The following is a 21,412-nucleotide window of genomic DNA, read 5'->3' as shown; positions in this document are numbered from 1 at the left end:
TACAGAGTAACTGATTCACACCCATTATATAATCAAAGACCGGTCTGTGCGCTTGCTTGCGTGTGTATTTGTGTAAGCGTGTATGCGGGTGTGTGTGTGTGTGTGTGGGAGTGGCTGCCCCTCACTGAAAAAAGCCGGCTGAGCGAGCCAGTTCCCACCGTCTACAGCACGAGCACAACTAAAGACGTCTTTGTCACCCCAAGGCGATTGAAGAAAACGAGATTTTTTTAACAGTCTTTTAACCGCCTCCGATTAAGGTAAATCAATTTCTATATGTTTTAGATGCATGGCCACCATTTTCAGTGTGCGTGTATGTCAGATTTGCCCATGGTGATGATGCACAATGCACCTGCACCTCATCTGGCGATATGAAATGCAACAACGGTCGATTCGTTTTTAGTCTTGAAATCAATATTTTAGCCAGGTTTAACGTAAATGGCTGCATGTTCTTCTCTGTGTTGATCTAATTGTATTCAGGTTCTATCTCCAAACAAACACTAAAGGATAGGCTATAGCGTGTATTTGAAACAGGTTTTCAGCTTTGCCTGACGTAACACCAGTTACTACGGTAACCAATCATCAACAGCTCTGTATTAATGATAAAAGTGCGATAAAATAAGTGCGTTTCATGTCGTTGTCCGGTGACAATTCCTGTCACATTTTGTCAGATATATTTAGGGCCGTGTGACCCAGTTGCTCAAACGAGTCGCCATCGACTGCGCAGATGTCATGCTGCAGAAGCAGGTTAACAGGAATTGAATCTATATTTACGGGATTGAACGGAAGGGCATATGGGTCCTAATATAAAACTCATGGTCATCTCTGGAAGCCCAGGGGCGTCGACCTCACGCGCTCCATCCTCACAACCCGTTTTAATGCATACGTCATCCCGGTGGATTGTCTGTTTTGTGAGGGCGTGGTAGGGCCCGATGGATAAGGCTTCATGAGAATAATCAACCATTACAGATTTATGCTTAAACCTAGATGTTTTAAGATTCACTCTACCATGTCCGCAAATGTCACTGATAAAGTGTGGCTTTATATAGAATCATGATGCGGACACGATGGGAAACCATGAATCATGAGTGTTTCAAGTTATGTGCAGATAAAGCGATTGTATAACAGTAAGCTAGTAAACCCAATTTTGTGTGGGCTAATGTAGGCTAATACTCTTTGTGACATATAGCTTATAAAGGGCTGTACACGTCATTTGATTTGAAGCTGTCAATAAAAAGTATTTGATCCTTGTTGAGGTTCATTAGAAGAGCATGTGAAGAGATTTAGACAGGATTGAGATCAAACATGGTCGGAGCTTTCTCAGAATTTTCCTGATGTAAACAAGAACTCCTGTAAATAGAATGTCCAGGCCGCCGCCTATAAATAAGAAGAAAACAAGCCTTAAATATCTTGACTTGACAAGGTGCCTATTGCTGTCCCTAACTGTCACACTCCACTCAAAACATGGCCTTTCATATAACCCATTTCATAACAGGAGAATCAAACCCAGCTGAAATAAAGTTCCAGAACTCTGCCCAGTGTTTCATGATTCTGTTTGGAATGCTGGGTAGTTCTTTGTGAAAATGGCTCTATAGCCTAAGGAAGCTTGTTCCTGGTTTGTTCTACTTAACCCTGTGTAGAGCAAGGACTCATTCCTCCCTGCAGATGTTTTTTTTAATCAGTATCACTACTATGGAGATAAGATACGAGCCGACACTGCACGGCTTATCCACAGCTAAGGCTACGTTCACACTGCAAGCCTTCATGCTTAATTCCGATATATTTATCAGATTCGATTTTTTGGCGGTCTGTTTACATTGTCATTTTAAATGTGACCAATATCAGATCCGTGTGAACTGTTTGCGGTCCTGAACCGCCCCGCATGCGCAATAGAACAACAACAAATTCCTCATATGTAGGACGCTCTCACACCTGTTAAACATGGTGGTCAGTGAAGTTTTCAAGCATTCTTTTTCATAAAGTCATGTTCTGTGGAACCCAGCGAATGTGTGAGCAGGTAATACGGAGGACGAGAAGAACCACATTTTTAAGACTAAAAATCTAAGACTCACTGCATAGCCGCGGGAACATATTTTATCAGGCGGTTGCTGGGGGCGGGCTAATTTCATTATTAGTCATTGGAGACTATTACACATTAGTTATGTGTCCTATGTTTGGACTCTGTCATGTCCTTTTAGGACCAATGAATTTGAACTTAACATAGATTATCCCATAGACTGAGCAAAGCATAGAAAAGCATGGTCCTTGGGTGCCTATAACTGGTTCTTGTGCTTCTTGTGTGAACTCCCAGGTGGTAGACTGCCAGGGCAAAGTAATGGGCTGTGTCATTCAGATGGGTTCGTCCCAGCTGGAGCCCACTTTGGTAGTGCAGGCCGATAAAGAAAGGGATTTACAAGGACAAAGGGCTCCAGGTTGCATTAACATTAGCATACAATAAGCACTTTCTGTCTCTTTTGGAATGTGAATAAATAATTGTTGGGGAGCAATCGATACTCGATGACCAATCGATATCTTTAATGTTGTCATATCAATCAACGCTGATCCCATTCTAACTCAACGAAACTCTTTATCATTCAGATACCAACATGCTGCAGAAATCCAACAGCCAATACGATTCCTTCCTGTACTGGAGGCAGCCAATCCCAGCCCTCGACATGTCCGAGCTGGAGGACCTGGGCCTGAAGGACAGCAAGCCAGCCAATAGCAACCAAGCTGGGAAGAAGAAGAAGGAGAAAAAGTCCTCCAAGATGGCCAATCAGAGGAAACAGAAAGAGGAGGAGGAGCTCCCAGAGTACACCACCTTCAACTACTGGAGAGAGCCCATCGCTAGCATCGACACTCTGGACTTTAACCTACTACTGTGATGTTCTATCTCTCATCCCTAAATTTCCATCCTCTCTCCCTTTCTCCCTCCGTCCCATCACTGGCCTTGTCTACATAAACCATGCCTTCGGTCAAGTCCCTGGTCCACCTTTGATTCAGTACTGGCTCTGTATGTGTACTGTAGATGTAGAATAGCGCTAACGATAAGAGGGGTATGCTAAGCTGACTGGCTGACACTGTGATTGACAGCAGACTCTCCTCTATCTAGGTGTAGCTTGCAGTATGCATTCAGGACATCATTCTGCAGTCAAAGATATGACACATGATTCTGTGGTGTAAATTACCTCTGTTGAGTCCGGTCCGTAAACGCACACCTGTATCACTATAGAAACGCATATGTAACATTCTTCACGTGTGGAACACACAGTGCACTAGAAGCCTCTTCTGGTCCACTGGGCACATAGTGGGAACAGATACTAGTCCCTTGTAATGAGCTGTACAGATCACCTGGGCTCTATTGTGAAGAGAGAGACATACATGACACCTACTAGACATTTTACACATAGAAGACTAGCCCATTAGTAGTGTAGCTCTGTGATTAGAGCCTGCAGTCAAGGGGTCGCAAGTTCAAATCACCCCTTGTCGGTCGCCTTGGGGAAAAGTGTCTGCTAAATGAAAACACTACATTTGTTCATACATTGAGGCACCATACCTCAACTATGTTTTCTATTTCAACAGCCCTTGTTTAAACCTGCTTGTCAGGCCCCTGTGCCAAAAGTAGTCAGTAGTTTTAAGCTCTAGTCTAGAGTAAAACTAAGCATCTCCACAGAATGGGTTAAATATTTTGAAAGTCGTGTTTTATTGACATAGTTGCCTTTTCGCCCATGAACGTCTCTCGCACGTGTTTATTTAGGCCTACTTATTTAGGATGCTGCTTTCAGTCTGCGCTGAGCAGGACTCAACGGAGTGCAATGACTGATAGGAAATGTCGTGAAATCATTCATATGGCGTACTGGTCAGCCTTTTATATGTTGCCCTTGTCGTCTGCAGATGTCAGAGGTTAAGTTTGAATGTTGAGGAAAGGAATTATTTATGAAAGCCAAGGAAGTTTGGATGGTTCTACCTTGTGCTGTGTGCACATGGTTTGCTAAGTACAGCGGCGAATAAATCTTGAATAATTTCATGTTTAACATTTTGAGCATTCAACTCCCAGAAGTGATCTTCTATTGAAATAAAACATTAACAATACCAGATACATTTTCCCGTGTTGTTTCATTCGGCTCAAGTCCATGATTCACTCATTATAAACAGGGTTTGTACTTTGTAGAGTACTAGCTACATTAACCACCATATTTGCAGAAAATACTTCCAGAAACTGGAGCTAAATGCTGCATTTCATTTGAAAACTAAGTTCCCAGTCCGACAAATTCTTTAATACAGGCCAAATATAAAATTGACATTCCCTCGTTAACATGGTACACCCATTATGGAATGTGGATCTAGGGTCAGTTCGGTTCGAACCGCTTGTCAGAATATGAACACTGCCGTTACTGTCGCAGGCCGATCTCAGAACTGCGCATTGAATCCAGATTTTTTTCTATCGAACTTGTATGCTTGCAATGTGCCCGCCCACGAGGGAGGTTAAAAAGCTTTGGTTTCCACCTCCGGTGTCGAAGAGCTGCCATCTTTGTACCCGTTTATATACAAAAATAAGTAATATTTCCAACAAATTAGGAGGGAAAACTGATTTCAAACGTGAGACTAGTCAAGGGACATATGCTCGGTTCATAATAAGCACTTGACGCCGGATCAAGGTAAGGAATGAACGGCTTTTACAGCTACCAACCCATGAATGTAATCTGGCTCGCGTTAGCTTGCTAACTAGCAAGATCCCCGCATCTCAAGTAACATGCTATTATCAAATCAAGTCTTTATAGCACGGCAACACAGCCGCATGGTAGCAGCAGACACGGAGACGATGTGTAAATAAAATGCACATAGCATAACGTTTAGTATACAGGACATAGCTAGCTAATTTAACTATGCTGCATGGTCTCCCACTTGAAAGAGCGGACTAGCTAGCCATTTTAGCCTAACGTTAGACGCAGTTTTGTTTTGCCAGCAAGCGAATACAAACAGCGTTCGGGGCATCAAACGACGGGTGCCATCAGTTCACACAAGACGGTAAGCAACTTGTGCGCATACGTGTAACAACAACTTACAAAAAAAAACACGATTACTTGTGAAATGCGAATACAATGTTCCATAGCACTCGATGAGGCGTGCGTGAAAGAATGCTGTTAACCGGATGTGGAAGTAGTTTTTTCTCTCCGTGTAAAATAGGAATTTCTCTACTGACTTCCCCCGGAAAACCAACAACTTAATATCAAAGAGTTTCCTGTGTTGTATCTAATGTTGCCGAGGGGGTTTATTAAATGCTTGTGTTGGAAGTGTTGATCGGTAATGGACACATGGCCGACTCTATTGCGTTTTCACCACCGAGGCGCGTAAAATGGCTACTCGGGACCAGGCTCTGGCTTTCACCCCGAAAGAGAGCCGCATTTGAGTGTGCTTGTTTACTATGTTGCAATCATAAATCGTCGACTTTTCACCAAGCGGGCGATATATATGCCCCAATATAAAACGCATAACACTTAAGTGAATATCGTTTTCGTTGTCGATTGTTATATCATTTGAGTTCAATAATGTTGTCGGATAGACTTGCTTTATTACTTTTCCAAAGAGATAAAATTGTTTTGCGCCAATGGATTATCAGATGGTCGTGTGTAGAGATGGTTTCCCCGCCCTCGGCGGCAGTACTGCGTCAGTCCATCCATGTGTAATACACACCAGCGTTCCCTCCAGCGTCGTGACGCTCTCTTCCACGAGACACTCCTGTTGAAAGTTCTTTGTTTGTGTGTGTGTGTCAGTGGCGATTTTAGACCCTTTTGCACCCCTAAATTTCATCTCAGCAACCCTAAAAATAATAATGATAAAACAAAAAATATATATATTATTGTTTATTATAATTTGATGCTGGTAGTTCATGAAGAAAGGCACATCCTTAGCTTTTTCATTCATTCAATATTTTGCATAATGATACATAAATGTATTGTTAACCAGTGAAATTAGGGATTTATTACAGGCATGCAAACTCCTCACCTTTAGGTGAGCTCACCTTTTTGAAACCATAATGGGTAACCTACGTGATTCATGCAGATCCGATGAGGGGGGGCGGGTCGTGGCGGGTCATGGCCGTGGCCAACACAGCATTTTACCTGTGCTTCCCAACTTTACAGCTGGCTGTGGAACCAATTTTAACTCCTAATGCCTAAACCTCACAGCCAATCAGAGTCAGAGTGGGGAGAGGTTTACAGACCCATTTAACATCATCTAGTTATTGAAACAATTTAAATCCAAGATTAAAAAGGATGTCGATTGGATGTGTGTTAGCTTTACAGTAAGTGATGCTTTTGACTTTTGCATTTTAAAGTAGTTCAACACAGGTAATCCTGTTTGTTTAATTGTTTTTTATGATGTATGCTATACAAAAAATGTCTTTGTTTAAAAGAACATTACATTGTTTTCAAGAGCACATATTCTACATAGGTCTAGCCTCTTCATTTTGCTCTGAAAGTGCACCAGATTCATGCGTTTAACTTTAAAATGTAATCAATTTTCTTCCGGGGGACCATACCCCTGGACCCCCTAGAGGGTCAGGGGTTCGCTGTATCCTTCTAATCTTTGTTACCCCTGACCTGTTTGCATGCCTGTTATTACCAAAGGGGTTTAGCACTTTTGCAAAGCACTGTATTCATGTCACATTCTCATTGGGGGCTGAGCACCCCTAAAGGTCTGATCCTAGAATCGCCCCTGGTGTGTGTGTTTGATTAAGATGTTGGTCATCTTTCTGTAAAATTTAGTATTTTGACTGATTAGCTACAGGTTTACTCAACATCAATACCCTACGTTTTGTATTTTGAAATATTAGTATGTTAAGTAAGTGTTTACCCAATAATCCTGTTCATTCATTTTAACCCCGAATAAAGTGAACTATATGATGACAATGAACAAATTAAGATCTACATAAGTCAGATTTAGTACATGAAATAAAGACGGCATAGATTAACAACTACGAGGTGCCCTGGCTTTGGCCCTAGCCGAGTGCTTCAAACTTTGACCCGTTGTTTGCGGTGTGTCCTGATGTCCCCTCTCTTTCTCTCTGTCTCTGTGTGTGTGTGTGTGTGTGTCAGATGTCACTGGTGGACCTAGGTAAGCGTCTGCTGGAGGCGGCTCGTAAGGGCCAGGATGACGAGGTCCGAACCCTGATGGCCAACGGTGCGCCCTTCACCACAGACTGGGTAAGAGACTGTTAAATATCACCACAGACCGGTTAAGAGACTGTTTAATATCACCACAGACTGGGTAAGAGACTGTTTAATATCACCACAGACCGGTTAAGAGACTGTTTAATATCACCACAGACTGGGTAAGAGACTGTTTAATATCACCACAGACTGGGTAAGAGACTGTTTAATATCACCACAGACTGGGTAAGAGACTGTTTAATATCACCACAGACCGGTTAAGAGACTGTTTAATATCACCACAGACTGGGTAAGAGACTTTAATATCACAAGAGAATGGGTAAGTTCAGTTGACTGTAATTTCCTTCGGCACTGTGTGTAATCACAAGCAGCAATAACATTTCAGGATATTGAAGTGTTTTCCTATGCATACCAGTCTTACTTACACAAATTTTACAAAAAAATGTGTGCTGGTATGCAGGGTTGAAACGCGGTTAAACCCGCTAATATAGGTGATGCGTGTTCGAACTTGACCCATTCTAAACTTTTGAACAACGGTTTTTCCAGTTTCAAACGTCCGAGGCTGGTACCAGCATTTCAAACAGGACCCCTCTTTAGCCTCATGGCTGTTTAGAAGTGCTCCAACGAGTTGTATAGTGGAAATCGGTTATGTTTTTAAATATAAAAATGTGAAATAAGCGGTTTCGGCTGTGAGAAATCAAGTACCGGTAGTTTTGTTGGCAAAAAAAAAAAAAAGTGAAAATTACAGCAGAAAATCAAGGATCAGAAGTGCATCGATCTAACAGTATTTCGGTGGTCAACGTTCGGAATCTCCCTTTCTCATTCACAGCATTGTCTTTAGCCTGTCTCGACAGCATTTGAAGCATTCCAAGCGCCATTTTGTTCATTCTGTCTCCCTCCTCATCTCCCTTTGTCTTACTCCATAAACCCTCATCCCTGGTTCTGTCCCCCCCCCCCCCCCCCCCCTCCAGTTGGGAACGTCCCCCCTCCACCTGGCGGCCCAACATGGTCACTACTCCACGGCTGATGTGCTGCTCCGAGCAGGCGTCAGCAGGGACGCCCGCACCAAGGTGGACAGGACCCCTCTACACATGGCCGCCGCCGAGGGCCACACACTCATCGTAGAGCTGCTAGTCAGGGTGGGCAGTCTGGAGAGGAGGAGTGTGTGTGTGTGTGTGTGTGAGAGAGAGAGACACGGGGGGGGGGGATAAGCAGTAAGAGAACTATGTAGGACTTTGATTAGCATTTGATAAATGTTTACATTTATTTCTCCTTCTCTTTCTCTTCCCCTTTATCATCTCCTCCCTTACCACTCCCCCTCTCTCTCTTTTTCCTCTACTCTCCCTCGTCCCCCTACCCTTTTCCACACTTCATCCTCCTCCCCCCTCCTCCTCTCCCCCCTCTTCTCCCTACTCCTCTTCCACCCCCCACACACACACACCTATGCCCCCCTTTTTCCTCTCTTCTTTCCTTCCTCCTCCCCTCTGCTCTCTTCTCTCTCCCTCCCCTCCTTTCCCCTCTTCCTACCTCCCCTCTCCCTCCCCCCCTGCCCTCCTCCAGAGCGGGGCAGACATCAACGCCAGGGACATGCTGAAGATGACGGCGCTCCACTGGGCAGCGCAGCACGGCCACCAGGGCGTGGCGGAGATGCTGGTGAAGCACGGCGCCGACGTCCACGCCGTGTCCAAGTTTGACAAGACGCCGTTCGACATCGCCGCCGACAGCCAGAACGCCGACCTCATGCTGCTGCTGCAGGTCAGGAAGAGTGATGGGGGAGGAAGGGAAACGCTTCCTGGGTCAAAGTTCATGTCAAGATACTGATTGTGTGTGTGTGTGTGTGTGTAGGAGGGCATGCAGAACCAGGTGAACCTTAATGAGAGCAGCGCCACCTCCCCCCAGTATATCATCCAGGGCATCCCTGGACTGCAGGGAGGCGTGGTCAACCTGGCAGACCTCATCAACAGGGCCAACGCAGGTACACACTCGTATATGTATACACGCATACACACACACGCGCACAACAACCTCAAGCATTTATTTGTTTTTAAGCATCACTTCCCCCTCTCTCTTTGTGTGTGCGTGTGTGTAGTTGAGTCGGAGGACACCATCGCTGCCAGCTCCCTGGATCCCAGCATCCAGCGTGTGGTTACCGAGGGAGGTCAGAGGGTCATCACCATAGTAACAGACCAGCATGGCAACCTCCAGACTACAGGCGGGCTGGGTCAGCAGTTCTTCCTCACCATGCAGAACGGACAGCAGAGTAAGTACATAACACGTTTGAAGCACGCCCAGGACATGCCTAAAGCATGCCTAGAACATGCTACACAGTGATCTCATCACTATGCAGAAGGGACAGCAGAGGAAGAACACAAAACACGCCTAGAACACGCCCAGAACACGTCTAAAGCACGCCTAGAACATGATACACAGGGATCTGATCACCATGCAGAACGGACAGCAGGATAAAAACATGCAACATACTTGTCACACACTAGCTACATCCATCTTCTCTGTGCTGGTGTGCATGCTGTCATCCATCCTCCAGCTCCACTTCCCATGTTCTTGACATGCTTGCTCATTGGTCAACTGTTTTGCAGTGTTGGCGGTGCCGGCCAATCAGGTGACAGAGGAGGTGGTGGAAGACGAGATCCAGCCGCCGCCCGCACGCAAACGGAGGCTGGAGTCCTCGTCCAATCACACGGATTCTGGAGACACGGTAAGTGATGAGACAGACAGAGGCGGTGACTCCCTCCCTCCGCCTTTCCCTCCTCTCACTCTCTCTCCCCCTCCACGCTTCCTGTCTCCCCTCCTTCCTCTAACATTAATCCATCTCTACCCTTCACCTTCCTTCCCCTCCCTCTCTCTCCCTTTCCCCATCCCTTCCTCTTTTCTCTGACTCCCCCTCGACCGCTGTCCTTCTCTTAACTCCCCCCCTCCAGGAGATGTTACAGAAGCAGCTACAGGAGGCCAACAGGAAGGCACACGAGTACCGCCAGCAGCTCCACAGGAAGGAGCAGGAGGCCGAGGAGTACCGCGTCCGCCTGGAGGCCATGTCCCACGGCCACACCAACGGCAGGGCGTCCCCCGGCCCGGAGGAGGTGGTCCTGGAGGAGGAGGAGCTGGAGGAGGAGGAGGTGGTGGAGGAGGAGCTGGGCAGCGTCCAGGTGGAGTCGGCCGACGGCCAGGAGGAGATGGTGCTGCTGCACGAGGGGGCGCTCGTGTTGAAGAGCGGGCCGGGGCTGGACTGCGGCGGGGAGCAGGTGACGCTGGTGGAGACCACCTGCGGGGGCGAGGACGGCTCCTAACGCCTGGAGGCTCGGGGGAGGGAGGGATGGACTGGAGGAGGAGGAGGGAAATCATACACACGGACTCGGGCTATTCAAGGAAAGCCTATACCTTTTTGTCGCAGTTCTTAATCCTTTATTATCTCCTCCTTCTTGTTTCACTCCTTTTATGTACAATAGTTCTACTTCCTTCTCTGGTTACTCTGATTATTATTATTATTATTGTTGAGTTGGACGTCAAGAGGACTTTAAATAAAGGAAGTGACTGACCGGTCTTCCTGTGCGTCACACTAGTTGCCTGGGAAACGTCTGTGCTTCCTGGAGAAGGTGGGCCATTAAGCATAGAGATTTTTGCATGGAGCCAATCACCAGGGTGCCACACTGATGATATGTATAGTGAGGGGGCGGGACTTTGAGACTTACTGCAAGTGTCTTAATTGGCAACGGATGTGTTTATTGTGACCAGGTGTAGTAATTAATGGCCAGGTGTGTTGATTAATGCTCAAGTTTGTTATTAACAGGCTTTCTCACTGTCAGCTCCCTATCCTCCCTCCTTCCACTCCCTCTCTCTCCTCCTTTCCCCTGTTCTCCCTCTTTCTCCCCACCTCTTCTCTCTCCCCTGGCACAACTTTATCTCTCAGGCTGTCTCCCTCCATCCTCCCCTTCCCCTCTGCCCCCCATGCTTCCATCAATTCACCATGACCATGATGATAGTATTTTTATAAGCTCCGTAAGCCTTTTTTTTTATGTACATATAAAATTGTATTTTTGTATATGTATGATTTGGATGCGTTGGGATATATTCTGCCTGTGTGTGTGTGTAAATGATAAAGTGCCCATTTTAGCCATGCTCGTCTCACACGCACCAATGTCTTTCAGGGACGTGTCTGTCTCGTCGCCTTTCCTGTTTCTGCTCTGGTCTCTCTTTAACGAGCCGCCGAGACTAACTTGCTTTCTGCGAATGAACTCTGACCCCCAAAAGTCCTAACGCTTCGCCAGGCGTCCTGCTATCGGACGCCACGGCTGTTTTCACGCCGTTACATGTAGAGAGGGAGAGTGGGGGTTGCTTTTCGAGTGCGTTTCCTGTTTGGCCTGCTGTTCCTTGTGTTCTCCTGCAGGGGGCGCCACCCTCCTGGCAGAGCTCCGGTGTCGGGGCAGAGCTGAGGGGAGCTTCCTGACACCAGGAAGAGGAGTCAGTGCTGGTGGGAGGCGCTGTGTCGTTGCTGATCGCACACGTCGATGCTTTATTAAACACATTCCTTTTGTAACCTGCACCTGTTTGACCTCTTCCGTACACCAGCTTCTGTTACTGTTGTCTGACAAAATGAGAATTTTCTAATAAAAGGAACTTCACATCCCAAAACACAGGGAGACATCCCCTCCTGGAAACGTACTTTGAATCTTCCTTGTTAGAACATGAAATAATTCATTTCGATAAGGGTACCCTTGTACAGAATGTTAGCGTGCCGAGAAACTCGGGACAAGATGTTTGTTTTTGTCTTTACATGCATGGTTTTCTGATGGACATAAAACTAATCCTCCGTGAACGAGATCCTCTCATCCTGAACACCCCCTGGAGGAACCAGGAAACAGCAAAAGAGAGGGGGGGGGGGGGGGAGGAGAGGAGGGGGCAGGAGAGAGAGGAAAGGAAAGGAGGAAAGGCAAGAAAAATCGGGGAGGAAAAAGGTCAAGAGCGCAGGAAAGGGGGGAGGAGAGGAAGACGAGGGAACAACTAAAGCTGCTCTGGTATATTGTCTCATGTCAAGAGAGCGTTCCGTTGAAATTGATTCCGAATCCCTGAAGTGAATAGGAAGATGATTCATGAAAGGGTGTAATCGGATTGAATGTCATGCTTAATAGCACATTAAATCAAACTGGAATTTGATTTCTTCACGTAGGAAAGTGGAGCAGCATGCTGAATCTAAGCTCTGCAGACGACAGACAAAACCTGGTTAGATACACCTGGAACTGGACGGAAGGTTGCCGTTGTGACAAACACATTTCCACTTGGGGTTGATGAACTGATATCTAATCTTGTCTAATCTCGACCAGGGTGGCCTTAGTGGGCTTGTTTGCGGGCTTGTGAACGGGGTCGCTGGGATCACACAAGGTCAGACAAGGTCACGGCGTCTGTCGGGGGAGGGGACACGGGTAGGAGAGATGCAGGTATTTCACGAGAAGATGCTGTCAGAGGCCATCACTGTAAACTTGCTCCTCCCCTCACACCTGCAGAGAGAGGGAGGGAGAGGTGGAGAGAAGGAGAGGATAGAAAGAGGAAGGCGTACAGAAGAGGAGAGATAAACTTAGTTCATATCTGAGTGGTGTGTTTTCCACATCTTTCTATCCTGAGCTGATTTGTCCTTTGATGCCTTATTTTGTTACTAAAAAAACAAATGTCTTGGTCGACTCTGGAGAGAGAGGAGGAAAAAGCGAGACGATAGATGGATGGATGGATGGAAGGACGGATAGATGCAGAGTGGGAAAGAGAGAGATGGAGGGAATGAGCAGGAGAAAGAGAGGGAGGGATAGGGAGACAGAGATGGAGAGCCGCAGAGAGTGACATAGATGGTTGGTGGGTTTGAAAGGCAAGTGTCGGAAGTATGTGATGAACTATCTTTGTGTCCATCAGGGATTGATGAGGGTTATTGATCTTAGCTGAGGCCTCAAGAAGAGAAAGAGAGAAAGAGAGAGTGATGGTGACATAGAAAGATGGAAAGAGATGAAGAAAGAGAGGGCGAGAGGGGCTGGGAGACAAATAGAGGGAGAGGAGGGGAAGAGAGAGGGAGAGAAACGGAGGGCGAAAAAGAGGGGAGGTGGAGAGAGAGATGGAGATAGAGACCGAGGAAGAGACCAAATGGAACTGTCAGCTTGCCTCTATGGGGTGAAGGAGGGTTTTTCATCGCCACGGTGACAGGAGCTGAAATAGACGGATTAAAGAGATTCTTTAGATTCCATCCTGAAACCATGCACTTCTTTTCTGCTCTTCTCTACCTCCTTTGGCCATCCAGACAGAGAGAGAGAGAGATGCCCTATGCAATCCCAGTCTGTGATGGAGGGACCCTGCAGGTCGAGACAATAACACAGTCTTTCTGTTCTTCAATCTCTGGTTCCTCACCAGTATACTGAGCCACACTAGCTGAACTAATGGAAGAGAGAGGGACAGACGGAGGGAGGGAGAGAGAGAGGATGAAGAGGAGACCGACAAAGAGACAAAGAGAGAGAGAGGAATGCAGAGACAGAGAAAGTAAAATACCTGGAGTGAGAGTGCAAAATAGAGAGGTAGAGAAAAAGAGAGGTAGAGGATGGAGGGGTATAGTGAAAGAGAGGGGGGAGTTACTGAAATACCTGGAGCGAGAGAGAGATAAAGAGTTGTATAGAGAGTGGGATGGAGAGAGAAAGAGAAGGAGAGAGAGAGAGAAAGAGTTGTATAGAGAGAGGGATGGAGAGAGAAAGAGAGAGAGAGAAAGAGGGATAGAGAGAGAAACAGGAGTGTGATTTTTTTGGAGATGGGAACAAAGTAATTAGCCCTCAGCCTGCCCAGAGGGAACAGCTCCAGTGAGAGCAACGGTCCTGTCCGATAAGGACCCGTTCCCACGGCGAAGCTCCTCCACACAGCCCGGCTAGGGGGAGCCAATCAAAGCCAGGGGAAGTTTATTCTTAAGTAGCAGGAAGTGATGAACACAGATCAAGTAGCTCTCACAGGTCAGCACCAGCTGAAAAGCTCTTCTCTGGAAAAGGAAATAAAATGAATTTGTTTCCAGGAGAAGCGAGGTGGGGAGGAGGGGTGAGGAGAGGAGAAGAGGGGTGAGGATAGGAGGGGGAGCAGAGAGGAGGGGTGAGGAGAGGAGAGGGGAGGGTGAGCAGGTTAGCAATGCATCATCGTGACACGCTTACAGAAACGTGACTCCGGGGGCTGACAGCAGGATACGACCGGAGCAGAGGAAAAGGAGAATGACACCTGAGAGCCATGTATGACAGCTGGGTCAGGGGTCAGGGGTCAGGGCTGATGACATAGAGGAACAACACAGAACATCACACCCCTGAATGAGAACCTTCCAGATCAGAAGTTTGAATCCAATCAAATGAAATATTGAATTCATAGTTCTATGCCCCTTTTACGGTTCTTCTTATGGGTACGTGGGCAGAAATATGTTCCCCACATGTTTGGAAGATGGACTCTGCGTGTGTCAGCACCTGTGGGGGTCACTGAGGGTGTGTGTTTGTGTGTGGGGGGGGCAGTCTCATGGCAATGGGGGTTCAAGTAAACACAGTCACAGGAGCTCAAAACACTTGAGAGGGCAATGTCTTGCCATGTTTCGACACGTTGGAATCTGTTGTTCTGTCACATGATTCAGCCGGCATGACGTGTCTGGCAGCCGCTGGGGGGCGTCTCAGTGCTGGGGGGCGTCTCAGTGCTGGGGTGCGTCTCAGTGCTGGGGGGCGTCTGAGGGCTGGGGGGCGTCTCAGTGCTGGGGGCCGCTGAGTGCTGGGGGCGTCTCAGTGCTGGAGGGCGTCTCAGTGCTGGGGGGCGTCTCAGTGCTGGGGGGCGTCTCAGTGCTGGGGGGCGTCTGAGGGCTGGGGGCGTCTGAGGGCTGGGGGGCGTCTCAGTGCTGGGGGCTCAGTGCTGGGGGGCGTCTTGTGATCGTGTGGTTTTGGTTTTATCGTTGAGTTGGATAGTGTGGAGGTGTTTGCTGGTTCCGGTTGTTTGTTTCTCATGGACGTTGTTGTGTTGTTGTGGTGTTCTCGCCCATGTTCCTCCACGTCTCTCTGCTAAGAGAGAGAGGTAGAGAGAGAGCGGGTGGGATAGAGAGAGAGAGAGAAGAGAAGGAAAGAGTGAGAGACTGAATGCAAGAGGGATAGACAGAGAGAGAAAGAGAGGGAGAGAGACAGTCGGCATCGGCCGCCTATTTTAAGTGGAGGTTACCATGGGAACCGTTGGATTGGTGAAATGATAGACCGATCATGTGTTGGGCTGCTCTACGGGGTGGGGGGAGCTCGGGTGAAGGTGTGTGTGTTGTGGAGATGTGGGGTGGTGGGGTGTGTGTGGGTGTGTGTGTGTGTAAATGAACACACACACTGTTGCTCACCGGCTAGGACTGCTTTCTGGAAAGGAGAGAGAGTAAGACAGAAAGAGAGAGACAGAGAGACGATAGAAGGAGAGAGAAAGACAGAGTTCCACTGTTGCTTTGGCAATATGAACATTTGTCCTTTCATGCCAATAAAGTCCATTGAATTGAAATGGATTGACAGACAATATCTCAGGACTGCTCCATACAGCATGAAGTTCCTTGGTCTCTGACACCTTGTCTCTCCCTAAGCTGAAATACCTCCATCCGGTAATTACCTTGCCCCTTAACGACCTTAATGACCTTAAGGACCTTAACAACCTTAACGAGCCTTAACGAGCAGTAAGGTGAACAAGCCCAGTTAGCAGTGTGGGGCAGTGCTGTGTCAGGGTTATTACTGTCTAGTGCTCCTGATGGATGCTCTCTCGGTGGGGTTGTGTTTCTCTGGTACTCCTTGTCCCTCCTTTCCATACACACACACACACACACACAGGCCTCACCCCCCCCCCCCCCCTCCTCGTACAGGACCCACACACACGTCAGCATGGCCTTGCTGTGTTGCTGGCCTGGTGATTCTGCTGGGCTGGGCTCTGTTGCGTCCCACAGATGGTTTCCACCCGCTCCAACTGTAACAATGCCAGCCGTCTGCTAGGGTTTAATTAACATGGCCATGGTGGTGGCCTCGGAGATCCTGTATGTGTGTGTGTGTGTGTGTTGTCTGAGTTGAAGCATCTATCACCATATGCACAACACTCTACTATGAGTAGAATCATGTTTACAGTTTTTTCCGATTGCTTAAGCACAATTTTGAAAACAGAGCTCCCTTTGTCAAGACACAACCAACGATTCACACAACCAGACACACAAGTAGCAGAACACCTCCAATCTTTTGCAAAATGAAACACTTCGTTCAAAAGTATGGGTTACACTCATTTATAAAACCCAAGTCTGTCACTGTATGCCACACACATGGTTCATAAAATTGGACTCTGTTTGAACCAGTTACACACAGTTGTGCACAATTTAAAACACTTTTACAGTAACTATTCTTTTCTAATGATATAACCTGCTTGATTTTGTCAGAGATGTTTTTACCGTAGAGTACGTAAAGTACATGAATATGTTGACCAAACACAACACACAAGACAAGTACTGCACACTGATGAAAATATGTACAATACTCTCCACCTGTACCATTTATGTCTACGTAAAGGTTGCATTTTGTGCATAAGATCATAAAATATTTCAAATCAAATACTGTAGTAGGCTACATACTGTAAACACAGCAAATACATTTGTGGAGACAAAAGAAAGCATACAGCAAATGAAATACAGAACATTGTTTCAATCATGGACTGCAGTGAATGGGTAAAAACAAGATACTGATGTAGTGCATATGGTAGGCTACATTTTACTGTACTGTACTGGAGACAGTAGGTAAAAGTAGTTTTCACCTGTGCTCTTGTCAAAATGTCCAAATTACTGTTGCAACAGTATATCTGCTGAGGTTGGGCTAAACTCTCTGTCCAGCCTCTCTCAATGTTGCCCCATGGTTCACAACATGGTCAACCAATGTTGCTTGATTTTCATTAGATACTGTAAATTTGAGGTGGAGTCAGTTGGCTGAGCGGTGAGGGAATCGGGCTAGTAATCCGAAGGTTGCCGGTTCGATTCCCGGTCATGCAAACTGACGTTGTGTCCTTGGGCAAGGCACTTCACCCTACTTGCCTCGGGGGAATGTCCCTGTACTTACTGTAAGTCGCTCTGGATAAGAGCGTCTACTAAATGTAAATTTGGCTCTATTCTTCCATGGCCTCCAGGTCTACCTCTCCCTCTCCTTACCAGTCTTCCTCCACGGTCTCCCCCTCTCATCCTCACTGTCCCTCTCCCTCTACCTGCAACATTGCCTTCCATTTTTGATGAGGACCGGTACACTGACCTGTTGCCTTTTTATGGTGCTTACACCTGATTGGTATGTTTCCAATTAAGCACTTCAGTGCTTGTACACCTGATGCCCGTGTTTGATCCATTCATTCATGTGTGGCATTTTACAAGGCAGTGTCTTGAAAAGGCAATTAAGTAACATAATCTCCTATTTCTGTATGAAAGTGTGTTTGATTTGCAAAACACTGTGTGTAGTAGTTTGCAAATAGTGTGAGGATGAGAATGTGCTTATAGTTGTGCAGATCTGGGCTGCTGTTTGCTCCTTGAGTGTCAGATTTCACTAACTGTGTGTTGTTTGACATTTTTGTGTCTAATCAATCGGAAAAAACTGTAATGGATCTCTCTAACTTCTGTCTCTCTCTCCCTCTTACCCCCCCCCTCTCTATATCTCTCTGCGTCTCTCCCTCTCTCTGTCTCTCCCTCTCTCTGTGTCTCTGTCTCTATCTCTCTCCCTGTTTGAGCCAGCCTCCGTGTGGTTGAGGAACAGCAGGAAGGAACACCCAGCCACACTCAGGAACTTTATTTCTTTTGAAAACAGGAAAATGTACTTGAAAAGAGAGACCTGACAGAAAAGAGAGAGTAGGCAGGAGCGTGTGGGCACACAACAGACAGTAACACAGAGAGATGTTCTCCGACGTTCTCCATTACACCCTAACAGTACTTGAGTGTGGTAAATTGTGGATATGGAGTTAGACTCAGTGACGAGGCTAGAATAGTGAGAATGAACTGAGGTTGGGGAGGAGACAATACCACAAGTCCCATAAGCCACCTCTTCTATGCACCTGATCGCCATATCAATGACACACCTGATCCTCATCAGCGAAGCCAACGTATAACTCAGGCCGGTCAGAAGCCTGCTTTAAAAACAACCTCACCAACCCCTCTCTATCTCCTCCTCTACTCCCCTCTCCCCATCTCTTGTCTCTTCCTCTTCTCTTCTCTCCCTTCTCCTGTCTCCTCCTCTACTCTCCTTTCTCCATTCTCCTGTCTCCTCCTCTACTCTCCTCTCCCCTTCTCCTGTCTCCTCCTCTACTGTCCTCTCCCCTTCTCCTATCTGCCTAACTGCCTCCCGTCTCCTGTCTAACCTGTATCTGTCTCTGGAGGAAGGGTATGCCTGAGGTGGCTTTCATTTTTCTCTGTCTTCTGTGCCTTGCCTTCTCTGAGGGTTTAGGCTGGTTCTAGGTGCTGATGTGTGGGCTCGCGGGAAGCCCTCCGTGGCATCGCTCGCCATACGAATAACGTTTGATTGGCTCTGTCCGAAGCCCATGTAGTCACACTGAATGCATGTGTGACATGGAAACAACAAAGACAAAAATAGATGTGGTGTCCCACGTGATAGAAGTTCTCCAGAGTTGGGTGGAGAGGAAGTCCTTTAAAGGGGGTTCGGGCCTGACGTGTGTCTACAGTCATACCAGCTGTCACCTGGAAACACACTGGTTAGAGGACTGCGATAGGACGGGAGGGAGCGGGGAGGGAAGGAGAGAGGAGGAGAGGGGGGGGGAGTGCTGGGAGAGGAGAGAAACGAGGGAGGGACGAGAGAAGGGAGGGGAGAGCAGAAAAGAGGCGGACAGGAGAAGATAGAAGAGAAGGGAGAGAGGAGGGGGGGGGGAGAGGAGAACAGAGGAGAGGAGGAGGGCAGAGGAAGACAGATATAGAGGCAGGTCTCAGTTAAAGGGATCAGAAGAGTGATATTCCTGCCGACACGGCAAAGCCAGTTGCTCTGAGATACAGAGCCCCTTCCCCTGAAGAAGGCCCCCCGCATCACATCTCTACACCAGAGCATTCTACCACACATATTGTACATTGCTTCAGACTGCTTGCTGTTCATACTACACAACACTTTATACCATCATAAAACATACACAAAAGGATAAATATACACTAGAATATATACATTATCTACACATACAATAGCACACTCTACATAAACTACATATATATGAATACATATACTACATTAGTGGTGACCAAGAAAAATTGGGGAGGACAGGTGGAAAACCAACCCATGGCATCATGCTATTTTACATTAGTTGGCTACCTATCTCTATTCTCTACTAGTCTTGATCCTCACATTTGCTGCTTAATTCAAACTGTGGAATGACCGTGACAACAAATAATCCACAAGATGTTGTCTTCCGTCCGTCCTCCCGTCTGTCTGCGTGCACGCCTCCCTGTGGTCCCCCTCACTCACGCGGCTGGTGCTGAACTTGTTGGCAGCAGCACCATTCTCCTCCAGTTCCAATTTTGCCGTGAGCGTAACAGGCCTTCGGGGCTGCCACACCAGGCTAACTGTTGGGTTGGCAGGCCAAGTAGCTAGCTACTAAACTAGCCTACCCCTTAAAAAAGGAAAACGTAAATCTGCAAAAAAGTCACATTGGACAACCGCCTCTGCCTCTATTGAACCAACCTTTTTTCAAAAGAAGAGAGAACATTTGTATACATTATACAGAGATTTGGTAATTATTAGTTAAAACCTATTTCTCTTTTTTATATCTTTCTTGCTTCTCAAAAATAGAGGAGGAGCAACCTTGCCTGGCTCTATGGACCATTCTCATCTGTCATAGATACAGTATATGTATACACATCTAATAGCTTTGGGGCACCTTAGGACGTAATGATGACTAAGCATATCATCGCTGAGGGTGTAGAATGCTCACTCCTCAGAAATACAGGAAAATAACAAACTAATTGAACAGATAAACCCCCACCCCACCCCACACCACCCACACCCAGTCAACTCTCCCCAAGCAATCACCCATGCCTGGGAGTCAGTCAGAAGTGTGTGTGTGTGTGTGTGTGGTGTGAGAACTTAACACAGAAAAAAGCTGATGACAGCAGCATTAAAAACCCATCTTCACCTCTGACAGCATTTCAGACCTCACAACAGGAAGTACTGTCCCTTTCAGGATGACCACTCAGGTTTGTGATTGGCTGTGGCTTTGTCAGGGTCGGCCAGTCGACCAGTCATATCTCAGGCTGCAGGAGAGGGCTGGCCCTGATGAAAACTGCTCTGTTCCAGTTACCTTTTCACTCAGGCAAAGCTGCGGCCACCCGTGGGGCCAGGGAAAAGGACCCCTGCTGCCAGACAGTCTCTTTGAACCATGTCGAAACTCCCCAGGGGGGCGGAGAGTGAAAAGTAGCTGACATACTAAATACAGCATCATCTCAAGGCTGTGTGGAACTGGAGGCCAGCCTATCAGGCAATGTATTAGTGGACAGCAGCCTATCAAATGATTTCTTAGTAGAGTATCAGGCCTATCAGGACACGACTTAATGAAAGGTAGCCTATAATGATATGTATTGGTTGAGGGCAGCTTATCAGGATATGTATTAGTGGAGGGCAGCCTATCAGGTGATGCGGTTCTAAAGGGCAGCCTATCAGGCGATGCGGTAGTCCAAGGTGTCCTTCTCCATGTAGTCTGTCCAGGTGGAGGAGGGCATGCTGCGGTAGGGGTCCAGCAGGATACGGAAGCATCGCACCACCAACAGGCCCAGGAGGATGAGGAGGATGAGGAGGAAGATGAAGGCCGCCCTCTGCTCCAGGCTCAGGAAGGAGGAAGAGGAGGTGGAGGAGGAAGGGTCGAACTCGGACAGAGGCAGGGTGCTGGTCAGGAAGAGCTCTGCCATCTTGGGTGCTGGACTGGTTGGCATGGCGACGGGCAACCTTCGTTCTGGGGAAGTTTCGCTGTTTTGAGACGGGGGACGGGGGGGAAGGAGGGTGGAGTCTCACTGACGCACCCTGTAGGAACACAAGAGAACATAAGGAACCATGCTGGGTCATCATGATTCTACGGCATCCCTGGTGGTCTAGCTCTCTCTACATCTCCACTCCCCAGCTCTCTTGCCCCCTTCCTCAGCTCCCTCCCTCTCTTTTTCTCCTTCAACTCAGCATGAACTTCTCCCCTTGGACTGAAAGACAGGATTGCTCCCTCCCTCCCTCCCTCGCACC

At 47.3% G+C, this 21,412-nt stretch overlaps 3 protein-coding genes across 6 annotated transcripts; 2 read left to right on the top strand and 1 right to left on the bottom strand.

Annotated features, from left to right (window-relative positions):
* Positions 1-116: 116 nt before the first annotated feature.
* On the top strand, positions 117-4,094 carry mllt11 (MLLT11 transcription factor 7 cofactor). Its single transcript, XM_067256485.1, has 2 exons — positions 117-257; positions 2,596-4,094. The coding sequence occupies exon 2, from the start codon at positions 2,604-2,606 to the stop codon at positions 2,880-2,882; it is 279 nt and encodes a 92-aa protein (XP_067112586.1). The 5' UTR covers positions 117-257; positions 2,596-2,603; the 3' UTR covers positions 2,883-4,094.
* Positions 4,095-4,529: 435 nt separating this feature from the next.
* gabpb2a (GA binding protein transcription factor subunit beta 2a) lies at positions 4,530-11,826 on the top strand. 4 transcript variants are annotated; one of them, XM_067256444.1, is made up of 8 exons: positions 6,223-6,301; positions 7,095-7,202; positions 8,141-8,308; positions 8,730-8,924; positions 9,015-9,144; positions 9,259-9,429; positions 9,767-9,885; positions 10,109-11,826. In XM_067256444.1, the coding sequence occupies exons 1-8, from the start codon at positions 6,284-6,286 to the stop codon at positions 10,472-10,474; spliced, it is 1,275 nt and encodes a 424-aa protein (XP_067112545.1). In that variant the 5' UTR covers positions 6,223-6,283; the 3' UTR covers positions 10,475-11,826. The 4 variants fall into 4 exon arrangements, with proteins under 4 accessions (XP_067112543.1, XP_067112544.1, XP_067112545.1 ...); XM_067256442.1 differs by lacking the exon at positions 6,223-6,301 and adding an exon at positions 4,530-4,655 and having other exon boundaries at positions 9,015-9,429; XM_067256443.1 differs by lacking the exon at positions 6,223-6,301 and adding an exon at positions 4,932-5,025 and having other exon boundaries at positions 9,015-9,429.
* Positions 11,827-20,841: 9,015 nt separating this feature from the next.
* Positions 20,842-21,114, bottom strand: LOC136962615 (cortexin-3). The gene has a single exon (XM_067256437.1). It carries the CDS (start codon positions 21,112-21,114, stop codon positions 20,842-20,844), a length of 273 nt encoding a protein of 90 aa, XP_067112538.1.
* Positions 21,115-21,412: the final 298 nt, after the last annotated feature.

The sequence above is a fragment of the Osmerus mordax genome, chromosome 18, assembly GCF_038355195.1.
Source record: "Osmerus mordax isolate fOsmMor3 chromosome 18, fOsmMor3.pri, whole genome shotgun sequence".
NCBI lineage: Eukaryota > Metazoa > Chordata > Actinopteri > Osmeriformes > Osmeridae > Osmerus > Osmerus mordax.
This window is presented reverse-complemented; position numbering and strand designations above follow the sequence as displayed.